Below are 13,996 nucleotides of genomic sequence, written 5' to 3'. Positions count from 1 at the left end.
AATTCTAAACATGATGACCCTTTTAATGGCCTCCACCAAAGCACTGTCACATTAATGATCACAGGAAAAGGACAGACAGCTTTGAAATACTCACCACAGGGTGGGCAGAGTATGAGAGTTGGAACTTTGTAATATGAAGCAAATAACACAGAATGACATCACCCCAACAGGAGAGGTGTAGATTCTTAAAGCTTGACGCCTGCATGGTTGAGTGACCACCTGTCACCGAACTTTGTCTTAGGTTCTACTTGGTCTAACTTGCATTTGGCTATTTTCAATTTGTTTTTTTTATGGTTTTGTAGTTTTATGAAAGATTTTAAAAGAAAAGCAAGTTCATCTTCAATTGAAAAGTTAAAGACACATCCCAAGTTCCCTTTGATAAAGACATTCTTGGAAACTCTTACCAGCAGCTCAAGAGAGGTACAACATATCATGATTTTTGCAAAGTGTAAATTTTACTTGGTGCTAGTTTGCTTCACTTTCTCTTTTTGAGAGGAGTGTACAAGTGTTGGAGTATGGAATAGTAGAGGATGAATGGCTTATCAAGTTCAAGAGCTGTGTCACATATACTGACCAACATTTACTTTAATCATGTGGAAATATTGACAAGATCCAAAGTCTAATTTGTAATCTTCACAAAATCAACAAAAATTTCTAGGATTCCAAAACTGTAATTCTCAACCTTATGATGATTATCAAGATAATTCTAATTCTCTTGATTTGCTAAAAAAACAACTGTGTACTCAGTGTTCTCCTTGTTAGGCAGTAACAGTTAAAATTTACCATGTTTTGTACCTCTTAATACTTCCTAAAATTGCTTGGAAATTAAAAGTTCAACAATTAAAGGCATTGCTCTACCAGTTTGAAAATTTATTTTACCTGTCATCCTCAGAATAATTATGGGAGAACACTTTGTGAAAATGATGTGTGACAGTATCTGCTAACCCTTTAATCCCTTAGAGTGATTAGTAACTATTTTTTCCTATCAGTATTGCCCCTAAAACAAACATTGAGGTCATGAGAATAAAGGAAATGATCACCTACTAAAGAGGCTCTTGATTGTTAAACAAATTCTCTTTGTCAGTACCATAGGAAATGTATAAAGAACAGTGTGGAGAAAATGGATACTGATGTCAGGGTGTACAGGGTTATAATGATGTGTATTGACCCAATTTAAGCATACACTGTCTCTGTTCAAGGTTCCTAGTCCTTGGTCTGTTGTAGCACTTCTGACACTGGTTTGCCAAACAGTTTATGAAGTACAAGAAATAGTCCATTGTTTGACAAGGTCCACATCCTGTCTGGTACATGACATTCTGGAATGTCTTTACTGTCTGGCATCAATCTTTTACTTCCTGGAGTCACAAAACAGAATTGGAAGTGGGTATGTCTGATGATAGAATGAGTTGCTTCAGATTTGATTCTGAGATTCACTGCTACAATATTAAAACACCTAATTGTATGTGCCCAATGATAAATACACTGTAAGAAGCAATTAATTTTTGTATGTCAAATAAATCTTAAGGTGAAATCATGAAATCCATTGATATTCTATACCACAGAAATTTCAGTAACTTTTTCCATATGGTACTGCCAATGGTATAAAAGGTGGCTGTACAGTAAGGCAAAAGCAAATCACAAGAGCTTAAACAGACAGCAGTGAGAGGTCTCACAGGCATTGAAACCACTGCAATGCCAATATAGCAAGATTAACCTGTCTTATTATAAATTAAAGTGATGTTTGAGGTGTTCTTGCCACCTTTCATCCCGCATTTTATTTTTTCTCCAATTAGTCTTCACTACAGGGTGTTCTATACACTGTATTTGTATGAGAATGCATTCCGAGCCACATGTGCATCTCTTGGTTCTGTGTCTGGTCAGAATTCTACTGAACAGCAGTCAATGATGCAGGACAGGTAACATGGGGACCAATTTTGGAAATTTTATCTCTAGAACTTTCAGATTGATTTACTCAATCTCAGCTATATATATAAGCTCATATACTGCTTTTTGCCTAAGATAGGAAATTACCCCACTAGGTATTACAAAGCTGTTTTCCTTTTTCACTGATGGAAAATGCCTGATCAGTTAAGCAGAAAAGATATAAAACAAGTGGATGTACTTGTCTATACCACACTTGAAAATCCTGGTGGACAATGGCATGCAAAATTTACTGAAGATTTTTTACAGAAGAATTTTCAGTCTCAGCATGGAGTGCAATCTGTCAGCTGCCACCCTTTGCGAATGTGAAAGAAATCTGAGGAATAATCTCTTTCCCCATAGGTCAATCTCTGACAAGTTGCAACTTACCCAAGAACAAGTTCGCATTATCAAACATGATGTCAGAGTGGGGGAGATCACAAAAATTGTAGCTTTTGCTGGTGAGATGTTTTTTTTTAGATAATTATATACCTGGCTTTGCAATAGGTTAACTGGAAGAGCGTTTTCTGACTGGCAATCATAACAAGCAAGCTTGGTCTGTCTTGCCTGACATGTTTGCAATTGTATAAATTGTATATATACTGTACAGACAAAAGGATATTTATTTAGGATATCAGATAATTCTCTGTCTACACGTCTTCAAAGAATTATCTGAATGAAATTCTTGAACTTTCTCTCTTCATATGTACGGAGTATGTGATTAAAGGTATACTTAATTGACCTCTCCCCAAATTGGGATTTTCACCTGAAAAACACAAACAAATTGGAAACAAAAATTGTGAAAAAACGTGGTATTTAAATCCCAACTGGTAGGAGGCAGACCAGTTGGCTCTATACAAAGTGCAGCTAAGGAATTGATATGGGGGCAAGCAAGAACAGATTCAGTGAGAAGTATGGCAGAGGGCTTGAACCCATGACCACAGATTCCAGCACATTGCCTGAAACTTTAGGCCACACTGCTTCAAGCTCAATTTAGCCCTTTTACTTCTCACAACATTGCTCATTGCTGCTTCATTTCTCAATGAAACCCTGATTTAATTTTTGTTTTCAAGGAACTGGTAAGACTACAACTCTTGTTGAGTACACCAAGATGAGGCCTAAGGGGCGATTCCTTAATGTGGCGTACAACAAGTAGGTGAACATACTACATGGTGTAAACTTTCCCAGGAATCTCTTGAGCTGTAAAAGTGAAAGGGAAAATGACTTTGAATAGTGAATGAGCACTCTGGAAACAGAGCTATTTGAAAATTTGAAAGTGCGTTTGCTTTGTTTGCACTTGCAGGCATCTTATTAGAGCGAGTGAACGTTATAAGCTCGCGATCGTTTATCCGACCGGCCATTTTTGATTTGGAGTTAGAGTGGACGGTAGGGGTAGGGGACTGGGGAGGGCGAGAAAACGTTTTGATTTTAGTAGTGTTCCATAAGCTGCAGTCAACAAAGACACTTTTACCAAGTAAAGTACTTGTGAACAGTTCAGCTTATCATATTTTTGTTTTTGTTTGTCTCTTTGTCTTTAAGGTCAATTCAGGAACATGCTGTTAACATGTTCCCCGGCAATGTTGAGAACCGTACAATCCACTCGCTCGCCTACAGAGAAGTGGGAGTTAGGTTAGAAGAACAGCATTCTTGATTTTAATGCACTGCAATTACGCATGCGATGAGATGCTCTAGAAAACTAGCAAATCATCATGCCGATGTGATGCCTAGAGGGAGAAAAGAGAACTGCCAAACTATAGTCCGGTGGAGGTCAATGGTTGATGCCCTATGCTCACCAGCAGGTGCAAAGATGGCCTGATCTAATCGCTTCATACCAACACTAGAGTACAAAATTCGTATCCACGCGTAGCCATACAATATCCTTTAAAGAATTAATTCATTTATTTAGATACAAACACAAGCTTACTTGTGGCTTACGGATCGGAACTATCATGGATGCCCTTCCTTTCAATTGCGGATATCTTCATGCCCGACGCGTTGAAGAAACTCTTAATAACTTCATAGCATCTGCGGACACCACTGTGAACCCCAAGCATGTACCAGCAACCAAAAGTGCCTCAGTGGATGTTTCTTCCTCAGAAGAAAGTGAGGTTCTGACATCTATCTTTGGTGAATATGGCTCAGATAAAAGTTATTTGAACAGCGACCAGCACATTCAGGTAGGGTGATGTGATTGAGAAGATGCACAGGTAGATTTATTTTAAACTTAAGTGACAGGTACTTCGAGCGGTCATTTAGTGACAAACAGTCGCAGTGGTTTCAAAAACAGAAGTAAAGAAATACACTGAAGTTAGCAATGACAAGACTACTATGAGCGACATCCGGCGAGGGGATAATACGAACCTATGTGACAGTTAAGATACATGAAAGAAACAACAAACGAAATTTGAATGAAAACAATCTGCTTCGTAGCTTTTGGCGCGAACAAGATATTTGGATGGAAACGGGAGGAGTCAGATGCTAGCGCTTTGGTAGGTTTACAACTGAATATAGATGGAATCACAGGGCATTGAGTCTAACATTGTTGCGTTTGACTGGTTTTGTTGTAACTTAATCCCTAGCAGCGTGCAGCACCCTTCTTACGCATGAACATAGTATACGGCCGCGCCAACGCCTCATAGTTCAGTTTTTATGGCATTCGACCATTGCATTCTGTGCAGCATTATTAATCCTATTTTGTATTTTGTGGTAACTTAAACTGGAGATGGTAAAGAACATGTCAAAAAATGTCGTGACAGATAAAAAAATGTTGTCATTTCTTGAGATCGGACGAGTTTACGTTAAGTTTTTCATGGCGAAAGGATTCATGTGTCCAGAAAGTGCAACAGCTGAAAGCCAATTTGTAGCATCTGTATGGGATTATATTCGAAGTTTATTCTACTGGGCTGTTTTTTTTTCTTTGCCACTTATGGACACCTGTGGATAAGGTATAGTTGACATGGTTGTCTGAATTTCATTTTAACCGTAGAAAGTTGTCTCACATGCGCATGGCTTATGGGAGAGAATGAAAGATCGAGGTGATGGAGAATTTCCAATCACTCATGATGGTAAGTGTGCAATCTTTTTTATATCTCTACGTTAGAATACAGAACGCGCCCGTACAGTAAGTGAGTACCAGATCCCTAGCCTAGGCCTCTCGACCCGGAGTCCAGCACGCAAACCGAGGGGCCACCTTGAAATACAGATTTACATTGTCTCATAACTTTTTTTCCAGGTTATCTTAAGATTTATCAACTCAACAAGCCAGTTCTTGATGGATATGACTGTCTCTTGGTCGATGAAGCTCAGGACTGTACTCCTGGTGAGAAAAACTTTTTGCATTGTATAAGAAACCATTGTACCCAATCATCCTTGACGATAATTTTTAATTTTAAACAATAATGCAATATTTTATTGAATTGCTTCACTGCTCACCAAAATTGGTCTCGAAAACTTGAACCATAATATTATCAGTCTTAGTTATTTAAATTTGTCTTGAGAATATGAATTGGATGCATGCTAACACGTGTCGCGTGTTGTTGTAGCTGTGTGCGATATTCTTCTCAGTCAGTCTTGTGCCAAGATTTTAGTGGGAGACCCCCATCAGCAGATCTATGCGTTTCGCGGAGCAAGAAACGCTCTTCAGGAGGTGAAAGGCACCCACACTTTTTACCTCACTCAGGTTAGTTGGTGACTCTGACAATAACTGTAACGATAGTAGTAGAGATAATGATAATATTTATATTACCTCTGATAATCATAATAATAATAATAATAATTATGATAATGATAAGATGATAATGCTTTGATGAACCACACGATGCTTTTGAAGTTCATTTTTTGATCTATATTTTTTTATGAAAACAAAACATGTTTCGGATGAAGCATCATCCATCATCAGTTGTGTAATGAGCAAGGCTGTGCTCTAAGGAAAATTTCAGGGAGCCCTTCGGGCTCCCAAGCGTTTTAGCTTGGGTGCCCAGGCCTAAAAGATGGTCGCCCAAATCAAAATTTCGGCGAGCCCTTCGGGCTCCCAAACATTTTAGCTGAGGTGCCCGGGTCTCTTAGTTGGTCGCCCAAATTAATAAATCAGTCAGTTAATTATTAAAAATGCGTGATACGTAATAACTTGTCACGACACCAAGGACAATGCGGGACTTATAGAGTTTATACCCGTTTCTAAAACAATCACAACAAAAATGTATCTTTTCTTTTTTATACATCGTGTTTTACTGGAAAAACAATCTTAAGTTATGTTTTTGCCTCGCAGACACGGCAGTAAAAAGCCGGCTAAAATATTAAATTAGCATAGAAGAGCCACTCCCGTGTTTATTCAGCGATTTATTAATCGCCGACCGTACTTTACGCCTATCAGAGCAGAAGTAACAACTTCTTTTGAAAAACTAGCTGATGAGCCATCCCAATTTAAAGGAAAAATTTTAATGCTATTGGAAAAGCCGTTAAAATCGAAAACTGTGCAGCTAGTCAAGTTCAAAGTCAAGGATTATGCTACATGTGAATTCACGTGGAACGACCTCTGAACATCAACGCGCGCCCGATGGAACAACATTTTCTTTTAAAAGAACGACTCCCGTGTTCATTTAGCGATTTATTAATCGTCGACCGTACTTTACGCCTGTCAGAGCAGAAGTAACAATTGCTTTTCAAAAACTAACTAACGAGCCATCCTAATTTAAAGGAAAAATTATAATACTATTTGGAAAAGCGGTTAAAATCGAAAACTGTGCAGCTTGTCACGATCAAAGTCGATGATTATGTTACACGTAAATTCACGTGGAACGACCTTTGAATATCAACGCGCGCCCGATTGAACAACATTTTCTTTTTTTTTTTTTGACTGTAAATCAAGAAACCAACACCAGCCAGTCGCCCGGCCGGGCGACCAAGAAAATATTTTCAGTCGCCCGAGGTCAAATGTTAGTCGCCTCAGGCGACCTGGCGCCGTTAGAGCACAGCCTTGAATGAGAAATAAATAATAATAATAATAATAATAATAATAATAATAATAATAATAATAATAAAATATTTATATAGCGTTCAACCCACTATTTGGCTATGGCGCTCTACATTAAATAAGATATTTAAAAAGCTAAACGTTCTACAACATTATAAAAAAAAGCATCACGTAAGTTACATCAATAAGTTAAAAATCATCTATAAATTAAAAGAGTTAAAAAGCTTGTTTAAAAAGATGTTTTTTTTAATGTCGTTTAAAGATGTCTATCGAACTACTGGATCTTAATTCAAGTGGGATCAAGTTCCATAGTCTCGGTGCCACCACAGCAAACCCTCTCTCTCCATATGTTTTCAGTCTAGCTTTCGAGGTCGGAAAAAAAAAAGAAATTACAAGATGATAATTACAATAATAGTAATTAAAATTACTGGAAATAATAAAAGAAATTAATAAAGGCAGGAAGAAAAAGAAAGAAAGAAAGAAAGAAGGAAAGCAGGAAGGAAAGAAAGAAAGAAAGACAACAGTGCTGTTTTTACAAGGTACCACATATAACTACATGGAATACAAAAGAAGGAAAAAAAGGACACAAGAAATTAGTGGACGAAATCAACGAATAGATGAATAAGAATGAATAGATCATTGAACAAATGACATATAACCTTTAGATTCCTTAACAGAAAACAACAACAAAATTACGGCAGCAATGGACACTGAACGGAAGTGGGGTGGAGATATTTCCGCTCGGTTGTAGTAGCTGTTGTTGTTTTTGTTGTTGTTGTTGTTGTCACAACATGATAGTGATACACTATAGAAACATGAAATTCGCTTCAACGTACTTTTATATCTCCCTTACTGTAACAGAGAGTGTGAAATCTTCTTACGATTAAATTCTGTTGGTTTACAGTCATTCAGATTTGGTCCGGAGATAGCTTATGTTGCGTCTTGTGTTTTGGACGTGTTGAAAGGTGTGCGAAACAAGACTTTGGTTGGAGGAGCTAAGAAAGGTAAATACAACACCTTTATACAAGAAATCATTAAAATTGCAAGGGTTATTTGTATGATCGATACTCCCTCTGAACCCAAGAGGCAAGTTGTGTTCGCTCGCATGTTTATCCTGTTGCCTCCAATATCAATCATAAATTTCAATCTGGGACTTTACTGCCTTCTTTCACTGGTCTCGGAAACTTTCACCACCTTCTCAATCGATCTCAATGGATCCATATGTTATTTATTATCCGTTTTGTAGGCTCAGTGCTTGGTGAACAATCTGGTCAGCTGTGCGTGATCACACGCTGTAATTTTACTCTGTTCAACGAGGCTGCCAATGTGTGCTGTGCGAACAACGATAAAAAAGTTGGTTTTGTTGGGGTGAGGCGTGAATGATATTCCTGTTTTTGTTTTCACAAGTTCGTGTATTATCGGACCCGTGCGGCTCCTCGTTTTAGGGCTGTGCGCGGTGGCACGAGCAGGGTTAGAAAAAGTTATGCATACGACCCTGCGAGATGCAAAACCTCAAGAAGAGGACAGGGAAAATGTATCAGTATTGTAGTGAGAATTCTTTTTCGGCCACTCTTGGGACCATGCCTATGGTCATGTCTAGAGGATGCAATTCTTGCCGAGAACGAAGTAGCGGAAGATAATCATGCCTACATAAAGTACCACCCATAGCGATAATTGCGAGAACAGTCGTCCATATCTCACATCAAACTGTAATCTTAAACGGGTATTCAAGATACATTTTGCTTACAAACGTCATTCTTTTCCTTCTTTTCTCCTCAGGGTCTTAAAAGCCTGGCGCTTGATCGAGTGTTGGACATCCACAAACTGTTTACTGTTGGTACAAGCAAACGTAAGTGACGTGAAACACGATGGGGGTTGTCAGACATAGATGCGTGTATGGCGAACTTACTTAACCAGCTTTAAAGTGGAGTCTGGTATAAAAAATACCAAATGCACTTGAGTGTTGTCGGCTAAAAGATGATAGGACCTATAAATGAGGGTTATAGGACTGTTTGTGGTAATTCTGCATATGTGTGGGCTCTGACTGGTCAAGAGGCCATTTCCGAATTACCTTTTGCCTCATTTTCAAAACGAGACCTGGTGCTCAGCCATTCGTACGAAAATGAGATTAATTTGCATGTGAATGAAAAGTTATAATCAAAGGAAAGGATGAGCACCAAGACTCGCTTTGAAAATGAGGCCAAAGGTAATTCGGAGATGGCCTATTATCTGGTCTTTTCTTACTGAAATCATCCCGGGCGAGTTAAATACAACAAATAATCAGTTTTAAAATGATTCCATTTCTCGAATTTTTAGGAAAAAGAAGCGAAAAACAAACGAAATAAGATGCAGTTGCTCTGATAACCACTCATGTAATGGTACTGAAAACCAAAGTTATTCTTTTATTCGCTTCAACTTTTACGCTAAGATTGACCGTCTTATCATGTCGCCTGCAACAAAAGCCTGTGATAATGTCATCTAGTCAACGCTACTCGAATGGATATAACTAATGTTTTCTCCAGAGGTAAAACAGGGTTTCGTTTGATTTTGGGCGTGACTACACTTTTGAAACAGTTCGCAGATCGATGAAAATTTATTAAAAGAATGACGTAGCTTGGAGCATAGATTGTTTCTTTTTCTTGTAGCTCACTTAAAAATCAAGGACGCTTTTATCAAGAAATTCCGTTCATTTTCTGAATTGAAGAAGTATGCGAAATCTGCTCCTGACCCGAAACTGCTGAGCAAGATTAAGGTTTGTATCTCACCTTATTTTATGAACAGTTCGTCGATATATTACAAGATCCGCAATTTAGTCAGACAGTAAGATACGTTATGTCACGTGAAACCACAGAAACTTTTGACTCGTACACTTTTTGACTGCGTCATTGGTTTTGCTCACCACCTTCTGTGATTGGTCCAGTAAACGCGTGCCTCTCTTAACCAATCAGATACAGAACTAAAATTAAATGCAACTTAGTCACGTACATTTTTCCGGCATCTCAGCCAATGTGCTTTCACTATTGCTAAATAAATCAGACTGTTTACTCAAATCTGAAGTAGCTACACTATAGTTTCACTTGTTGTTTCAGATCGTTGAGGCACATCATGTTATGCTGCCGCAAAAAATAGATAAGATAACTTCCAAAGCCGTCACAAAGTTACGGCAGGCGGGTAAGAAAGTTAAGAAATAATTGTGAAGCTCCATAATAAATGTTCCCTATTATCTGGAAAAAGAAATTTTGTGATGTTTTCTAAACCAAACGGAACAATATATAAAAATATTAATAAAACCATAGTTAACCGACAGGCAAACAAACAAAAACTGTTTGTACCCAGGGACATATCCACGATTTCTAAGAGGCTAGTAAAGTGTGGTCTGTAAAGGCAAGGCTATTCAGAAGGAAAAAAAAAACAAGTACAAACGCGAAAGCAAAGCAAAACAAGCGAAAAACTTTCGCGAGTTTTAGTCGACTGCTTCATGTTACATGTATGTGACGATGAAATTATAAAGTATCTGCAAGCTGGAGAAGATTTCAATGGAGTTTCGAAAATAATCTGATTGCCCTAAGGTGTCACTGTTCCTTTCGCCACTCTGCTAATTCGTCCGCTGGCACAGTTTTCCAAATTTTGTCACGCAAGTTGCTTTTATTTAATGAAGCCTTAGTATCCTTTGATGTGTTTATCATTTCTGCCTTTGGTTATCTTTGTTTTTGTTTTCTTCCCCGCAGATATTGTTTTCTCCACAGCACACAAAGCCAAAGGGCTTGAATTCGACACAGTTCGTGTCACAGATGATTTTCTACCTGGAATAGAGATGGGTGTTCCATTATGTAAGTAAAACATTATTTTTACAAACGGGTGAAATCAGGTGTGAATCCTCCATCCCGGTTGGGATTTACACCGCAGTCAGCTCTTTTTTTTTTTCCACTCGGATAGTCTAACATCCCAACCACAGAAAACACTGACCTTGTTTCTAAAACTTCACTCTTCAACTTCAACCACTGACTGGCGTTGCCTCGCACCGCAGGCAAACAGCATAATGGTTCTCGAGAAAATTTATGTACTAGTTATCTATGTCTCTGTTGTACAGCATTTCAGTCTGATGTTTATTTACCCATCCTTTCCGCCAAAAACAGGTAAAGGAATGATATTTGCCGGGTTTTCCTTACTTGACTTAAGGGTCAATATTGGAAAATGGCCGATTCAGATTTTTTTGGTATGGTGTGGTTCATGGCCTAGTTGTGCAAAAGGCAGATAACGCTGTCCAACGGATAAATTGCTATCCGATGGATAAGGGATAGCAATTTGTATGGTGTTATCCACCGGATGGAGATTTATTCAGTGAAAAACGCTATCCAACCTTCGAACAACCGGGGCAGGAGTATTGTCACTCCTCCTTTCGTATACTATTGTCCAGCAGTGCATCAGTTACATCTGACTCTATACCGGCGTCCATTGATGCTTCTGAGTAGCGAAAGACATTGTGACAATCAAATGCCTAAGAGCAGCGCTAAATAATCTCGAATTCAGCTTGTTAATCAGTTCTCCCCTCTACCTGTCGCACATTTTCTTGTAAATTAGTTACGAGAATTGATGTTAGATCAAGATAACAACTTCTATCTGATTAGTCTGAGTATTCTCGTTACCTTTTTTCTGGATAATGTATGGATATTATAGGAAGAAGTTACGAGCTAATCACTTCTGGGAGTTGAAGGGTTAAACACTAGGCAACCAGAATTCCCTATTGATTCAAGTTGCCTGTGTAATATATTTAGATGACTATGGTGAAGATGAAAGAAACTTGGTGTATGTCGCGGTGAGTCGAGCAAAGAAGTGCCTCCAACTCAATAGTACAATTCTCAACATTCTTGGGTACAGAAAGGTAAGCCACACGGCGTAACATGAGCTGAAGCTTGCCCTGTATTGTTGTATGTTTCTTGTTGTTTAGTTCTGCTTCTTGACTTCACTTGTTTCGCATCAGTTACGAGTACATGTTCTTGAACCTTCTAATTAGTTTATGTTTTTGTCACTTTCAGGAACATTTCGTGAAAGTGGTATCACCGAAGGAGTTGTCTCAGGTATCAGTCGTTCTGACAAAGGGCTAACACTCGAAACATCAACTTAAAATTCTCTCCGGTGGGCAATTTACATTATCAACTCAGTTGATAATACCAAATTATCTTTTTCATTTGCAGCCGGCCTTCTGTGTAAACTGTAAGAAAGATGTCGAGTTTTCTCCGCGGCCTCACGTTGTGATTCGGAAAGAAAGTGTTGTACTGGTAAGCTGGAAAACTTAGCAACTGGATTTTTTTTTTGGTGATAGATTGTCTAATTGTGCGCGATTTAGTACATAATTCTTAAATGTGTACTCGTGTCCATGAGAAAAGGGCGTTGGTCAGCACATCACGTGCGTGCAGTGCACTTTTGGTGTGAATGTGAGTGAGTATTGCGCAGGTTTGTTCGTTTGCAACGTGAAGGATGGTATTGACAACCTTATCTTCTTTTTGTTAACTGTCTGTGATATTTAGCTTTTTCTTGTTGTAGTTGTTGTTTCATTGTGTTTGCTTTTGTTGTTGTTTTTGTTGTTGTTTGTTTTTTTCTGTGCTAGAACCGTAATGATTGGCACCCTGTAGTTATCTGAGCAACTACGCACCTACCCTCCCCAAAACCCAACATTAACCATTAATCATGTCTTGTTATCAGTTAACTGTTGTAGGGGGAGGGCTAGGTGCGTGGTTACCCAGATACTGACATTGATCCAACACTTTCGTGGACAAATTTTTCCTCGATTAGTCTTCCTTTTCTTCTCAGTAAACAAATCTGACAAGTCTCTTCTATTTACGTGTCCAAATAGAGTGGGACGGGGAAGGGTTGGGTAGAATTCAGAAGAACCGCAGTGAAGGAGATTAGTGTACTTGTCGAGGCTGCAACACCTCCGAGCTAGTGTACGTGCGGCTATAAAACCGTTTTCGTCTTAACTTTGCCGAGGTTTTCTTTCTTTCTCTAGGGTGGAAACGTGAGAAAGGCTGGAGGCTTTCTTTGTCCTACGTGCGCTGCTGATACAATACCACATTTAGGATGTCTAGTTTCAGTAAACGAAGAAAGTTGAGTTCTTTATTTTCAAGGGCAGAATGTTAATTGAAATGATGTATGAAAGAGCATATAGAATTAGATGTATCAAAATTTGTACTTATTTTAAGATAGTTATAATGATATTAATGCATATGATAATAACGGTAATAATTAGCAGTTAGAGGATTAGTTTGAGCATGATATCAAGAATTACCAAAACCGACGCTGAGGCTGATAAGACAGATACGAGGTTTGATAATTCATGATATCATGTGAAAACCAAGTTCTAGAATTGTTTCATTAAACATTTTGTAAACAATCTGCAAAAGAAGACACTTTCCTTGAGTTTGCAAAAGTTTAGGAACACAGCAAGGACGAAGGACTTGTAAAACAAGGCAGACTTTGAACTCGACATGATAAATGCCTTATCCGCTGCAGATATTGTATTTATCATCATTGTCATCTTCACACGCTATTGTGTCTTTATGGTATACTCTCGATCAGTCAGATTTTTCATAATAAGTCTAATATATGATGATAGCTTTATTGTTCTTATTGGCCTTTTTAATCGTTTCTTTGTTAAAAAGGCTGGTAGCCGCAAAATTTACATTCGTTCAATACAGTAGAATTGATTTATCAGCATACATTCTCGAACAAGCTTCACGTTGCCTTTCCTTACTGTAGAGCACACGTGATTGTTAAGGAAAGAATAGAAGAAAAGTGAATCTCTGTGATACGACAGATAAATTAGATTAAATTATCAATAATTTTCTTAAAGTGCATGGAATAAAGTATAATTTTTCATGTTAAAAACCTTACACAAGTGTTTATTTTTATTATCCGGCTCTCACAGGCAGTCTGTTATGCCCTTTTCTTTTAATGGTCAATGAGGAAGGCGGGCTGAATGAATATTAGTGATTAGGAGGTGGCAGATGTTGCTGCGCCGTTTAGAGGCAACGGTCTCTTCTTTCTCATCGTTTTCCCTATCCTCAGAACCCTCTTGCGGCCTTCTTTTACGGTATCCTCAGGTTT

General features: G+C 38.3%; 1 protein-coding gene across 4 annotated transcripts in view; it reads left to right on the top strand.

The window, feature by feature from the left end:
* LOC113667861 (F-box DNA helicase 1) overlaps window positions 1-13,779 on the top strand; it is a 17,470-nt gene extending 3,691 nt beyond the window's left edge. The window contains exons 3-23 of one of the 4 annotated variants that reach the window (XM_089207773.1): window positions 303-420; window positions 1,200-1,384; window positions 1,794-1,916; window positions 2,284-2,381; window positions 2,994-3,072; window positions 3,460-3,549; window positions 3,827-4,097; window positions 4,907-4,985; window positions 5,153-5,239; window positions 5,463-5,599; window positions 7,348-7,431; window positions 7,797-7,896; window positions 8,139-8,260; window positions 8,672-8,741; window positions 9,538-9,644; window positions 9,964-10,063; window positions 10,621-10,722; window positions 11,668-11,774; window positions 11,929-11,970; window positions 12,088-12,171; window positions 12,900-13,779. In XM_089207773.1, coding sequence (XP_089063899.1) covers window positions 303-420; window positions 1,200-1,384; window positions 1,794-1,916; window positions 2,284-2,381; window positions 2,994-3,072; window positions 3,460-3,549; window positions 3,827-4,097; window positions 4,907-4,985; window positions 5,153-5,239; window positions 5,463-5,599; window positions 7,348-7,431; window positions 7,797-7,896; window positions 8,139-8,260; window positions 8,672-8,741; window positions 9,538-9,644; window positions 9,964-10,063; window positions 10,621-10,722; window positions 11,668-11,774; window positions 11,929-11,970; window positions 12,088-12,171; window positions 12,900-13,001 — 2,287 coding nt within the window. In that variant the 3' untranslated portion in view covers window positions 13,002-13,779. The remainder of the gene's footprint in view (window positions 1-302; window positions 421-1,199; window positions 1,385-1,793; window positions 1,917-2,283; window positions 2,382-2,993; window positions 3,073-3,459; window positions 3,550-3,826; window positions 4,098-4,906; window positions 4,986-5,152; window positions 5,240-5,462; window positions 5,600-7,347; window positions 7,432-7,796; window positions 7,897-8,138; window positions 8,261-8,671; window positions 8,742-9,537; window positions 9,645-9,963; window positions 10,064-10,620; window positions 10,723-11,667; window positions 11,775-11,928; window positions 11,971-12,087; window positions 12,172-12,899) is intronic. The other 3 variants (XM_089207775.1, XM_089207774.1, XR_016187002.1) reach the window with 3 other exon arrangements.
* The last annotated feature ends 217 nt before the right edge of the window (window positions 13,780-13,996 follow it).

The sequence above is a fragment of the Pocillopora damicornis genome, chromosome 5 (genome assembly GCF_964200805.1).
Source record: "Pocillopora damicornis chromosome 5, jaPocDami1.2, whole genome shotgun sequence".
NCBI classification, from domain to species: Eukaryota; Metazoa; Cnidaria; class Anthozoa; order Scleractinia; family Pocilloporidae; genus Pocillopora; species Pocillopora damicornis.
This window is presented reverse-complemented; position numbering and strand designations above follow the sequence as displayed.